Raw genomic sequence first — 12,861 nt, 5'->3', positions numbered from 1 at the left:
TTGATGTTTTTGATAGCTGGCCTGTGCAGACCTTTTCTGCATACTTGGAGGATGGTGGGGGAAGAGAGGTGGTTTTGTTGGTGGGCAGTAATGAAAAGTACTGTGAATCCAAGGCTTGTATCATTTCTGCCAGAGAAGCTGAATTGATCCTTAATGATCAGCTCCAGGCTGTAAAGAGACTGGGGGGAGCCAACATCTCGTAATGTGCAGCCCTGCTCCCTAGGAGTAGCCAGGGTCCTGTCTCCTGAGGGAAGCGCCACAAAGGCCTGGTCTACATGGGAAGGTTTTAACCGCTGGGGGGAATCACCCCTTCAAAATGCTACTGTTATTCAGGTGTGAGTTTGCTTGTGATGCACAAGCCAAGACCAACCCCTGCCACCTTCTACGCTGTCCTTGGGGTGCAGTCAAACCGCCCAGCGCCAGCCTTCCCCTCCTAAGACTCCCTCCCTCATTGGCCTGCCCGTAATAGGCTCCAGCAGTCCATGAGCCCCTGCCCCAGCTCTCCAGGTGTCTGGCACTTTCCGTGTCTCTGGGAGAGTTTGAGCTCCTTGAAGCAGGGACTGGCTGTAGAGCTCTGGGCTCCCCTCTGGGTCAGCGACTGGGTGCTGGTGCTATTTCGTTCCTTCTCAAGAGCCCAGTCACTGAGTTCCCAAGGAGACTTTTGCTGCTCTTCTAATGTCCAGGCTGCCCTTCCTGCTGGCCCCTCGCGGCCTTAGGCAGGGAGATTCTGCAGCCAGAGCCTCCTGCCCTGTGAGTCCAGGAGAGAAGCCGGCTCTGGCCATAGCTAGATCCTCTCAGGCAGGCGTAATGGGAGTTAACGTGGCCAGTAAAGTCAACAGTGGGGGGCTGAGGTGCACAGGGAGGAGCTGTTTTGCTGTGCCCGCTTTTCCTGCTCTCTCCTTTATGTGAAACCCCCTCCCCTGAATTTTTCACCTATATCCAGGTCCTAGAACAGTGGTTCTCAAACGTTTGTACTGGTGACCCCTTTCACATAGCAAGCCTCTGAGTGCGACCCCCCCCCCCCCTTATAAATTAAAAACACTTTTTTTAGAACAGATTTAATCATTTTATTAAGATGTTGAAATAAAAAGAAAACAGAGTTTAAGCATAGAAGTTTCTGGATATCAGGGAATAAGGTACAGATTATCAAGGGGTGCGAAGTTCGGTTTAGGAACGGGTGGCCTAAGGAATACATAATCTGCAATCTCCCCAATTGGGGATAAAAGGGGGTATGTTCGTATAATGTTCAGGTGTGGAGTATAATGAGTGGATACGATGATGAGGATGGATTTACCCTCATTTGGTGGGATTTAATGTTCAGTGAGTTTATGGTTCCAGTTCATACGGTCCAATGGAAAAAGTCTCTCAGTCCCTTTCCCATAGTTGACACACGATGCCGTTCCAGCTCACACCTCCTGGTGCTGTTGGTGGCTGGTGATGTGTTCAATGTAGATGTCCCTGGACCATCGGATGGTGTCCGAGACCATGAGGCGCCATTTGACACCATTATAAATGCTGGAAGCAAATCAGGGTTTGGGTTGGAGGCTGACAGCTCTCAACCCCCCATGTAATAACCTCAGGACCCCCTGAGGGGTCCTGACCCCTAGTTTGAGAATCCCTGTCCTAGCACCAGCTGTGGACAGGAGCCCTCCCACATCCAGACTGTCCTTTACACACCCAGTAGGTTATTTCTGGCCCACAGGTGACCCCTGTTCCCTATTGTCAGGGACCCTGAATTACAGAGTTAAACTCCCCGCTGCTCTCCAAGGAGCTGAAGGGAGGTGGCCTGTGCCTTCAGAAAGGGTCTTTCCAGACAGCTGAAAGAAGGGGCCGTATCCTCATGGAGCTGTGAAGATTTACAACCGCTGAGGAGCTGAGCCGAGGGCTTTCATGTCACCTTTGATTTCCCAATCCCAAGACAACAGCGATTCTTCCAGGGCAGCGGTGAGAGCTGGATCGTTCAGCCCTCCCACAGGGAAAACTCATGGTGCTTTTTTCCCAGTAGATTTGTTATCATTACCAATATACGTAGAGACTGAATGAATAGAGCTTATCCTCCTCCATTGTAGCGCTGTTCTGCCACCCCCCCAAACCCCCCCAGTTGTCTTGCTGAACGCCAGCCTGGGCACTAACGAAGCATGCCAGCCAGTAACTCCTCCACGGGCAGGGGGCTCAGCGAGCTGCAGCTCCTCTCCACAGAGGTCTGTTTTTATGCTTGTAGGCGTTGATGCAGGGGGCTGGCGTTTCCCAGCAGGCACGAGATTTAGAGCGAACTTTTTGACGCCGGATCCTGTGGGCCTAAATATCGCTTTCCTCACAAACGCTGCCTGGGTGGGAAGTAGGTTTCTGTGAAGGGGGACAGGCTGTCTTCACGGCTCCATTTCCCATGGAGGTGACTCTTACCAAGCTGAACAAATCTAGAAACGCCCTCAGGGGGAAAAAACGTGCACTGGAACCTTTCTCTAGGACCTACACAAAAATATGTAATTGTGGGCAGGCCCTGCCCTATATTGGCTTGAAGGGTGGGGAGGGTCGTCTGTGGTGGACTCCACTGCTTGTTCCCCAGGCCAGTGTGGAGGGTCGCTCTGATCTTTTTGCCATTTGCCTTGTGGGGTGGACCGTGTCACAAGGCGGGTGGAGAGGTGTCGTGGACCTGATGTGGGACCCCTGACCCCTCTGGGACCCCTGCTGATGTGGGACCCCTGCTTCCTGTCCCTCAGCCCAGACGCGGCGCTTCCCGTGTGGGCCATGTCTGTCCCATTGCAGTGGGGGGGCAGGACGATGGTTATGGACCCGATCCTGGAAGTCACAGCAACAAGTCGTGCGGTTTGGTGCAAGGAGCCCAGCTGCACTCTGTCAGGTTCGAGCGTGTGTCAGGACTTCCCAGCGGGAGCTAGGCCGCAGAAGCGGACGTTAGGAACCCGGCGTGAGGTGCGGCGTAGTCTCCGTAGACAAGGATCAGAGCCACCAAACCTCCTCTAAGTTAGTGTCACACGCCCGGCTCTTCCTGCCGTCTGGAGCCAGGGCAGCACATCACCCCGATGGGAGGGGAACTAGCAATGCTGGTGGAGCCAGCAAGGAGCAGTCAGAGTTAGAGGCAGTTTAGCCTTCTCCTGTCGGTCATATCCCCCTGTGCCTGGCAGGGCAGAGAGCAAGGGAGCCTCTACCCCCCCCACCCACTGCCCCGTTCTGGATTGTATGGGGGGTGCCAACAGGGTCCAAAAAAGAGACCCATGTGCTATAGAGACGCAGGCACGGAGGGGGGACTTCAGCAGGGGGATCTGAGTGGGGAGAACAGTCCTGGGGGAACAAGGTGCATCGAATCACCTCCTCCGCATTAGCCACGCCTGGATCTGGCTGAGGGCTGGGGAATAAGGACAGGAGTCCTGGCGCAGCATCCGGCGGGGGACCAGGCTGTTCTCATGCGGCACAGTTGGTTTCAATGGAAGGACTCAGACTCGAAGATCTCACCACGAGGGTATTCCCTAGAGTCCCCTCCGGATTCCAGCCTGTGGTGAAATCCCAACCCAGCCGGGATCCCTCCCCCTGCCCAGCGTCTGCGCTAATCCCCCGGCCTGACCGGGATCCCTCCCTGTGCCCAGCGTCTGCGCTGATCCCCTGGCGTGGCCGGGATCCTGCCCCCTGCCCAGCGTCTGCACTGATCCCCCGGCCTGGCCGGGATCCCACCCCCTGCCCACCGTCTGCGCTGATCCCCCGGCCTGGCCGGGATCCCTCCCTGTGCCCAGTGTCTGCACTGATCCCCCAGCCTGACCGGGATCCCACCCCCTTACCTTGCCGATCCCCAATTCTCTTTCCCCACGTGACGGTCCAGCAAAGGCGAGGGGTGACCTTTACCCAGCAAATCTTTCCCCGGCTATGGGCAGCCTGTCCCGGGGTCCCAGCTGTGGAGGAGATCAGAGAAGGCAGTGCCCAGGGCAGGGCGCCCCTGATGGTTTTGTGGCAGAGGGATGGGAGGGTCTGGTTGAATTTTGGGGCTCAGCGGACCTGGGGCAAAATGGCCCAGTTTGGGTCTGACCCCATTCTCTGTGGCACAGGTGTAGTAATGGCAGCGCTCTTGTTTCTGCCCACGTACTCTTAGTCGCTGGGCTAGGGCCCGGGCAGAACTGCCTGTCAGGGCCACCCGTCTGCCACTTGGCACATCGGCCCAGGGCGCCGTTCTCCCGCTGGCCCCTGCTCGATGGACAATGTGGAAGCCCGTCCTAGGCAAGCTGCATAGGTGGCAAGCCTGGGGCGGGGCGGGGGCGTGAGGAAATCTGGAGGAAGTGAGTCTGCCCAGGCTCCTTGTGCTGGTCGAGGGGCTGCAGGGAGCAGAGACCGCCCTGCCCCGCCGGGCACTGGAGAAAATTCTCCAGCGGCAGAACCAGCCGGGGGGACGCATGTGCTGAGAAGCTCTGTGGGGAGCCTGGCGAGAGGCTGTGGCGAAGCCCCAAGACGGGGCAGGGTAGGAAGTGACCCAGAGAGGCAGCTGGGGGTCTGTGCAGTCAGGCCTGGGCTGCTCATTAAGGGGGCCCTTGGACCGGACTGCAGAGGAGAGGGGCAGCCAGGTTTCCCCGCTCCCCCACCCAGGAAAGTGAAGTAGAAACCCCTGGTGCCGGGAGGGGTGAGGGCTAGTGAGTCCAGAGTTGGACGGCAGGTCCACCATGCAGCCTGAGGACCATTACGTGTTGGGCCCTGAAGGGGTGGGCTGTGGGTGACCTGCCCGGAGGGTGGAGTCACAAGAAGGCCAGGGCTTGGCAGACCATTGTTTGTAGCTAGCGGATCTGGAGCTAAGGAAAAGCCAGGCCTCGCACAGAGCTGTCCCCAGGCTGCTGTGCTCAGACACAGCTGGTGGCTCTCTGGCTCCCACGCTGACGCAGCCTCGTGGCTAAGTCGCGGCCTGGACAAAGCCAAGGGGCTGGTGCCCACTGCGCGGCGCTGAGCAAACCCCGATCTCCAGCGGGAGCTGCGGCAGGATCGGGCCCGGAATCGGGCCTTGCTGTCGGCGCCTGACCAGCAGGTGGCAGCGTCACCATTCCCTGAGCCCAGCGGTTCCCAGTGTCCTCCGGCCGCTGCAGGAGCTGGGCACAGACCCCAGCGCTGGGCACATGTGGGGGTTCTGATCTGTACGGCCGGGCCCCCCGAGGCTCTGTCCAGGCCGCCGGGGGCTCTGGAAGCGGGTCGGAAATCAGAGTCAGCAGAGCCCATGTTGGCCCGTCAAGTTGTCCTTTTGCCATGTGGCTGGGACGTCACCCCTCCATCCTCCCAGCCGCCAGTGTGCCCTGGATGCCCTGCTGGTGCTGCTCTGTGCCCATGCCCGACGGGAGATATGCCTCGATTCGCCCAGCGTGCCCTGCTCCGTGCCGTGCGGATGCCGCTCAGCCGTGTTTGGCGCACCCGGCTCCCGGCGTGGCTCCAGCCTCAGCTGGAAGCCCCCCAGAGCAGAGCTGTGTACATGGACCCAGCTCCAAGGGCAACCATGGCCCCCAACTCCCAGGGAGGGCGGGGGATCCTTCACCTGCAGCTCCTGAGGAGCCGTGTCTCAACAAGGCTGTCAGGGCTGGGCTTGACAGGTACCGTCCCCCAGCCCTGGACCCTTCACCTCTGCCCCCTGCCTGGTTGATTTCCCCCACATCTAGGCCAAGGCTGAAGCTGGCCTATTCCTCCAGAAAGGTGCTCAGATTCACCTTTGCTTTCTGCCCAAGCCACACTCCAGGCCCAGACCCCCTCTCATCTCCCGAACACCTGCCTTGCCTCATGCTGATAGGCATCATCTCTCTGGCCAGGAGTTTGTTCCCCATCACCCCCGGCCTTGACTTCATTCCCCAGCTCGCCTTCCAGAGGCCCATGTGCAGGAATCTACAGCTTCTCGAGCTAATGAGCCTCTGTGGATGGGGCCCAGAGGAGGACACGGCACATGCTGACCAGTGGGTTCCACTAACGTCTCTTCCCCCCGTCTCCATGCCCTTTGCAGCTCTGGCTCTTCTCACTTGAGCCCCAGAGGTACCAACCTCAACCTCCTGCTTGTCTGTTTCTCCTCCCAGGCCTTCACATGGGCCCTCTGCCACGACACCAATGGGATGCTGGCAGAGCTGAGCTGTAGCTAATTAAGGTGTCGTTAATGATGTAATATCCTTAGACTTCTGTAAGACGTTTGACTTGGTACCACATGACATTTGGATTAAAAAACCTAGAAAGATATAAAATCAACATGACATACATTAAATGAGTTAAAAGCTGGCTAACTGTTAGGTCCCAAGATGTAAATGAGGTATCCTCATCAAACAGGTGTGTTTCTAGTAAGGTCCCCCAGGGCTCGGTTCTTGACCCTGTGCTATTTAACATTTTTATTAATGACCTGGATGTAAACATAAAACCATCACTGATAAAATTTGCAGATACCACACTCACTGATACTGAGTGATTTGGATCACTGGGTAAACTGGGTGCAAACAAGCAATATGTGTTTTAATATGGCTAAATGCAAGCATATGCATCTAGGAGCAAAGATTGTAGGCCACACTTACAGGATGGGGGATTCTATCCCGGGAAGCAGTGACTCTGAAAATAATTTGGGGGGTGGATAATCAGCTGACCATTGTAACCTCAGAATTTGACATTACTGCAGCTAGCCATTTTGTGTGTCCAGTCACGGCTAGCTGAAAGCCAAATGCCACATCGCTAGACATAATGTTATGCTCTGAGAGGCAAGGCCAAACAGTTGCATGTTTGCAGTTCTGCAAATTAAAATTTAAAAATGGAACAAAAAATTCATGTGCCATAAAAAATTTTAAAAAATAAACAATCAACCTTGGTTAAATGCCAAGCATAGAATTTTATTGTTACAATTAAAAATACTAAAAATTCTTTAATAATAAATAATAAATAGTTTGCTAAAACTGAAAAAATTAGTGACCCACTAGGAGACACTATAATTTACGTGCTTTGTTTAAGTTAGCTATGAAAAAATTAAGCAAAAAATATTCTTTGAAGCAGTTCAAGGAAGCTTTTCCTTGGGCAAGGAGCTGGCACCTAAACTCCCCAGCAGCAGGGTGGAAGGAGGGCCCCCTGAAAGACTGGATTCCTCAAAACTATTTCAAACGTTGTGTATATATAAATGTTTGGAATGCTCTCAACCTAATGCGCCAGCATATACGTGTGTGTGTGTGCTTAAGACCTAATAAAAAGTAGTTTTAGGTAAAAGCATTCTGTTTCGCACCAATCATTTATCAGACAAAGGAGCTGTGTCCCCATTGATTTATTCCTGTCAGTGCATAAAAAGAAACAGTCCAGCTACCACTGTTTTGGGTTCTGAAAACCCTGGGTACCTCCATGAGCTCCCAGGGTGACGCTGTGGCCGACGGGTCTAATGCAATCCTGGAATGCATAAGCAAGGAACTTTTGACTTTCTCTCTGTCATTGGCACTGGTGTGACCGCAGCTGGACTCCTGTGTCCAGTTCTGATGCCTGCAATTCAAGAAGGATGTTGATAAGTTGGAGAGAGGTCAAAGAAGAGCCACAAGAATGACTAGAGAATTGTAACACATGCCTTGCAGTGATAGACTCAAGGATCTCAATTGATTAATAAAGAGAAGGTTAACAGGTGACTTAATTACAGGGTATAAGTATCTACCTGGGGAATAAATATTTAATCATGGGCTCTTCAGTCTAGCAGAGGAAGATCTAACGCGATCCAATGGCTGGAAGTTGAAGCTAGATAAATTCAGTCTGGAAATAAGGCCTACATTGTTAACAGTGAGAGCAATTAATCATGGGAACAATTTACCGAGGGTGCTGGATTCTCCATCACTGCCAAGTTTTAACTCAAGATGGGATGTTTTTCTAAAAGCTCTGCTCTGGGAATTCCTTGGGGGCAGGTCTCTGGCCCATGTTCTACAGGGGTCTGACTAGATGATTACAATGGTCCCTCCTGGTCGTGGAATCAATGGATCTGAAATATGCCAGGCCCCATACGGGGATTGTCCCCCCTCTCCCATCCTTCATCGCAGATTGCTGGGGTGATGACTGCCCTGTTGGGGAGGGGCTCGGGGGAAGGGAAGGACATGTACCCTGAACCCTTACACCCCTGTTTTACTGAAGGCAAGCAGCAGGCCTGCTGGGGGTGAAAGCGGGAGGTTGTGATTGCATCTCCCTGCTGGGGGTTACCCCATTGATGGTATCCTCTCCTCCCTGCACTTTGCTGGGACGGAGGTGGACTAAGTTTCTCTCACATAGTCATGGCCCAGTTTTCCTGAGCCAGATGATGTCCCTGGCGTCACAGCAGCCACGGCACCTTGACACGAGTGTTATGGCACCACCGCACGGCTGGGATCTCTCTAGGATCTGGCAGAGATCCCATGGGTTGCACAGCCCTTCAACAGGACCTGCTGGTCACTCAGTAGTGAGCTGTAGCTCACGAAAGCTTATGCTCTAATAAATTTGTTAGTCTCTAAGGTGCCACAAGTCCTCCTTTTCTTTTTGCGAATACAGACTAACACGGCTGCTACTCTGAAACCATGGGACTATGTCCTCCATTTAGGCAATGAGCAGTGTGTTTATATCACTCTCCAATGGCCCAGCGAGGGTACATTACACGCCGTGTAGACAAACACATTGCACAGTGTGTGGGGTTGTTACCACAAGCTCTATTTTGTTTAGAATATTTTGTGTGTGTATGTTGAGTGTAATAATGTATCTGTGTATAATGATTGAGGGTGTGTGCGGGGAAGATTGTACACACATAGATTTTACACATATACAATCTACACACACACACACTCATTCTACGTCTGCACAATGATTGTACACACATAGATTTTACATGTGTACAGTCATTGTGCTGATGAAGAATGTGTGTGTGTGAGTGTGCACAGACTGATCGTGTGCCTCACAAACACATCTCACTCTGCGATAACTATCCTTCCGTGCGCTCTGCGGTCTTGGTCATTTAGCATAAGATGCTGTTCAGGAATATGAGTAATTTTTAATTTGTGTCTGCAGGAAGGCCGCTGAAGTCAGCAGCTCATATCAATACAGCTCCACTTACAGCGAAGGGCAGCGTAATGAAAATCCAATGGCATGCCGGTGGGAGTAAATAAGTATGCCATTAAAATGAGAAAATCAAAGCCCCGGACAGGTCTTTTCTCTTGCTCATTGATTTCTTTTATTATGGAAATATTGCTGCTAAATAACATTAGTGTGAACAATCTGGACAGTGTTTTCCGTAGATTGTGGGTCAATGGCTTGATCACGGGGAGGGGGATCCCATTCGCAGCTGTCGGGGGGGGAAGACATCAGCACAAGAGCAAGGGCCATTCCTTTGTACCCCGCATTGTTCAGCAGATTAAGCCGCATGTTCGGCTGGGTGGGAAGGTGCTACACGAGGCATTGATGGCACCATCAGACCATAGCCTGACCTCCTGTCTAACCCCAGCCCTCAAACTTCACCTGGTCCCCCCACTTATGAAGCCCAGAGCCTTGCCCCACCCCAGACTTCTTCCAGAAAAGGGTCTCTGAGCACTAGGACGCTGGTAACTCGTTTGGTGTCACAAGCCTGGCCCCATTTTACAGGTGGGGGGACCAGCGGCTGGAAGGGATAGTGGCTTTGCCCAAAGTCATGCACTGAAGCAGTGACAGAGCTGAGCGTGGAACCCAGGAGTCCGGGCTCCTCGTTCATGCCTCTCCCTCTTGGAAACCCAGACACAGAACGGCACTGGGGGCTCGCGTTACAGAGCCGCCTGCCAGCAGGACAGGAACAGACACGACAGGCATGGGGAACAGGGAGCCGAGCCAGTGTATCACCCTGTGCTGGCTGGGTCAGATCCTCTGCCTCTCTTTACCGCCGCCTACATAGCATGGCATGCTGATAGAGTCTCGTCGAATTCAGCTGGGGAGGTTTGTGACGTTGTTTCTATTTTACATGTAGGAGGGAAACTGAGGCATGGAGCCGAGCAGGAGGAGAGAGTGACTTGCCCCATCATGCGGCAGCTCAGGTGAGCCAGCAACTAACCCACCTCTCCGTGCTCTAGTTCCAAGCTTCGCCCAGAAGAGCCCTCTTCCTTTCTCCCCAGAGATGCCTCGCCACCAGAGGGGAGGCCCACGCATGCTGGATCAGCCGCTACTGTGCGTCCTGTAAAGAGCTCCCTGTGACTGGCGCTGCCCCAGATTAAAGAGAGAGGAAACACCCCAATCCTGCTCTGTGACAAAACGTGAGTGCGTCCCGGCGCCATCTGTCCTCCGCCTTGCTCTCCTAGCTAGCCAGCCCCTGCGAGCTTCCGGGCGTGGCTCAGGCAGAGCCCCCTGCTCGTGGTAAACGGGGGACAGTCCGGGCGGGAGTGGGGAGGGGTTAGCTGTTATCATGTGGGGTGGAGGGTGTCTCTATTCCGTGGCACCAGGGGCTCCCCACAGCACCGAGCAACTCACACCAGTGCCCCAGGGAAGCCCTGGATGTGCTGACCACCGCGGCTGGGCAGACCCCTCCCTGCCCCTTTTTATATCGCTTGCTGTCCTGGCAGGGGCTGTTCCCCTCCTGACCGGTTACAAGGCAGCTCTGTGGCGGTTGTGCCCAGGTGCCACATTCTCCTGCCACGGGCATTTGTCAGGGGGTGACTCTGTCTTCCCGGCTTGGAGGTTGCTGGCCGAACCCCCTCGCCCTAAGCACTCCGGGGACTTGCACGGGCAGGTCTGCGTGGCCACGTAGCGACTAACCACAGTGCGTTGCTCCCACGCATGCCAGGCCTAAGCAGTGCTGTCCACAACCGTCCACCGTTTCTTCGATTGTCCCCTGGTTCATTCCTCTCACTCTGATTTTCAGTGCTGCTTTTCCTAGACCACTGTCTATTCTGGGACAAGATGGTGCCAGGACCTGGGGTTCAGAGGGGCACGAGGATCAGAGCCAGGCTGCGGGTTGATTACACCTTCTACCTGTTGCCAGGCACCCTGGACGCCTTTCAGCTGGCCTGGTGTGTTAGCTGTGTTTAGACAGGGCTGGTGACGGGTGCGTGAGTGAGCCGTGTCCTGACTGTGTAGTGGCTTTTAGTTGTTTATCCTTTTGTATGCAGAATTGTAACAGCATCACCAGCATCGTTTCTCTTTCCTGGGGCTCACGTTCACTCAAGGCGTTTCCACCTTTCTTCCTTTGTCATTGGATGAGGGAGCCCCTCACCTTCCCTCAGCAGAACCCAGCCCAGCAGCCCGCTGTCACCCGGTGCTGGGGCCTCCCTGATGGGTAATAATAAATGAGGTCAGGTGATTAACTCAAGCCAGGCCTGGGGATGGAAGGAAGAGAAGACGACAGGCTCTTGGGGTACTCGCTGGAAAGGGAGCTCAGCTCTCCAGCTCGGGGCTGGGAATGCCAGGCAGGATAGGAACTGGGGAAGTTGCAGCTGGCTGGACAAAGCAGTGGCTGGAAGCGAAGATGCAGTCTGAGCTGAGGACTCTGGACTCGAGGAGTTGGAGTGGCAGCCAGAGGCTGGAGCAGAGAGAGGGGAGAAAGTATATTTTTGAGTTTATTTGGACTCAAGGTAGACCCAGCAGGGGACTTTTGTCTCATACCTTTTGGACTATGTGGAATAGTTCAAGGAGTACTGAAGAGGGTAAACTGAGTCAGGGTACTTGCAGGATCACCCTGAGCCATGAGGGAGTATGTGGGAGGCGGGTGACTCTGTTGCACCTTGTAACCAATATTACCTCGATAAGAATAAGAAATACTTTGATCTATCTGCACTTGAGTGAAATAACGTTTCAACCCAAATAGATTCAACGTCTGTTGTGTACATGTGTTATTGTGAGCTGGGTGAAACCTTGGCATGAGTTGGAGTCAAAATCTTGTTCAAGCAAAGGCATGAATAAGTCCTCCATTTAAGATAATCCTAAGAGTGAAGTGAAGGGGCCAGACCTAAAACAAGGCCAAAGAGAACATAAGAATGCCTATCCCAGGTCAGACCAATGATCCATCTAGCCCAGTGTCCTGTCTTCCGACAGTGGACAGTGCCAGGTGCTTTAGAGGGAATGAACAGAACAGGGCAATTATCGAGTGATCCATCCCCTCTCATCCACTCACAGCACCTGGGCTTAGGGACACCCAGAGCATGGGGTTGCTTCCCTGACCATCTAGGCTAATAGCCATTGATGGACCTATCCTCCAGGAACTTGTCTAATTATTTTTTGAATCCTGTTATAGTCTTGGCCTTCACAACATCCCCTGGCAAGGAGTTCCACAGGTTGACTGTGCATTGTGGGTAGAAATACTTCCTTTGTTTGTTTTAAACCTGCTGCCTATTAATTCATTGGGTGACCCCCTGGGTCTTGTGTTAGGAGAAGGAGTAAATAACACATCCTTATTCACTTTCTCCACCCCAGTCATGATTTTATAGACCTCCATCATATCCCCCCTTAGACGTCTCTTTTCCAAGATGAACAGTCCCAGTCTCTCCTCATACAGAAGCTGTTCCATCCCCCTCATCATTTTTGCTGTCCTTCTCTGCAGCTTTTCCATTTCTAATCTATCTATTTTTGAGACAAGGTGACCAGAACTGCACACAGTATTCACGGTGTGGGCGTCCCATGGATTTATATAGAGGCAACATGAGATTTTCTGTCTTATTATCTCTCCTTTTCTTATTGATGCCCAACATTCTGTTCGCTTTGTTGACGGCCGCTGCACACGGAGTGGATGTTTTCACAGAACTATCCACAGTGACTCCAAGATCTTTTTCTTGAGTGGTAACAGCTAAGTTAGACCCCATCATTTTAAATGTAGAGTTGGGATTATGTGTCCATTGTGCATTACTTTGCATTTATCAACATTGATCTTCATCTGCCATTTTGTTGCCCAGTCACCCAGTTTTGTGGGATCCGTTTGTA

At 53.2% G+C, this 12,861-nt stretch overlaps 1 protein-coding gene across 1 annotated transcript in view; it reads left to right on the top strand.

Moving 5' to 3' along the window:
• The first annotated feature begins 2,781 nt into the window (after positions 1–2,781).
• The window catches only part of ARID3C (AT-rich interaction domain 3C), a 166,060-nt gene continuing 155,980 nt past the window's right edge, over positions 2,782–12,861 (top strand). Inside the window, exons 1-3 of the mRNA XM_038403066.2 lie at positions 2,782–2,931; positions 4,958–5,570; positions 9,923–9,989. Of these exons, the coding sequence (XP_038258994.2) occupies positions 2,782–2,931; positions 4,958–5,570; positions 9,923–9,989 (830 nt within the window). The remainder of the gene's footprint in view (positions 2,932–4,957; positions 5,571–9,922; positions 9,990–12,861) is intronic.

The sequence above is a fragment of the Dermochelys coriacea genome, chromosome 5, assembly GCF_009764565.3.
Source record: "Dermochelys coriacea isolate rDerCor1 chromosome 5, rDerCor1.pri.v4, whole genome shotgun sequence".
NCBI classification, from domain to species: Eukaryota; Metazoa; Chordata; order Testudines; family Dermochelyidae; genus Dermochelys; species Dermochelys coriacea.
This window is presented reverse-complemented; position numbering and strand designations above follow the sequence as displayed.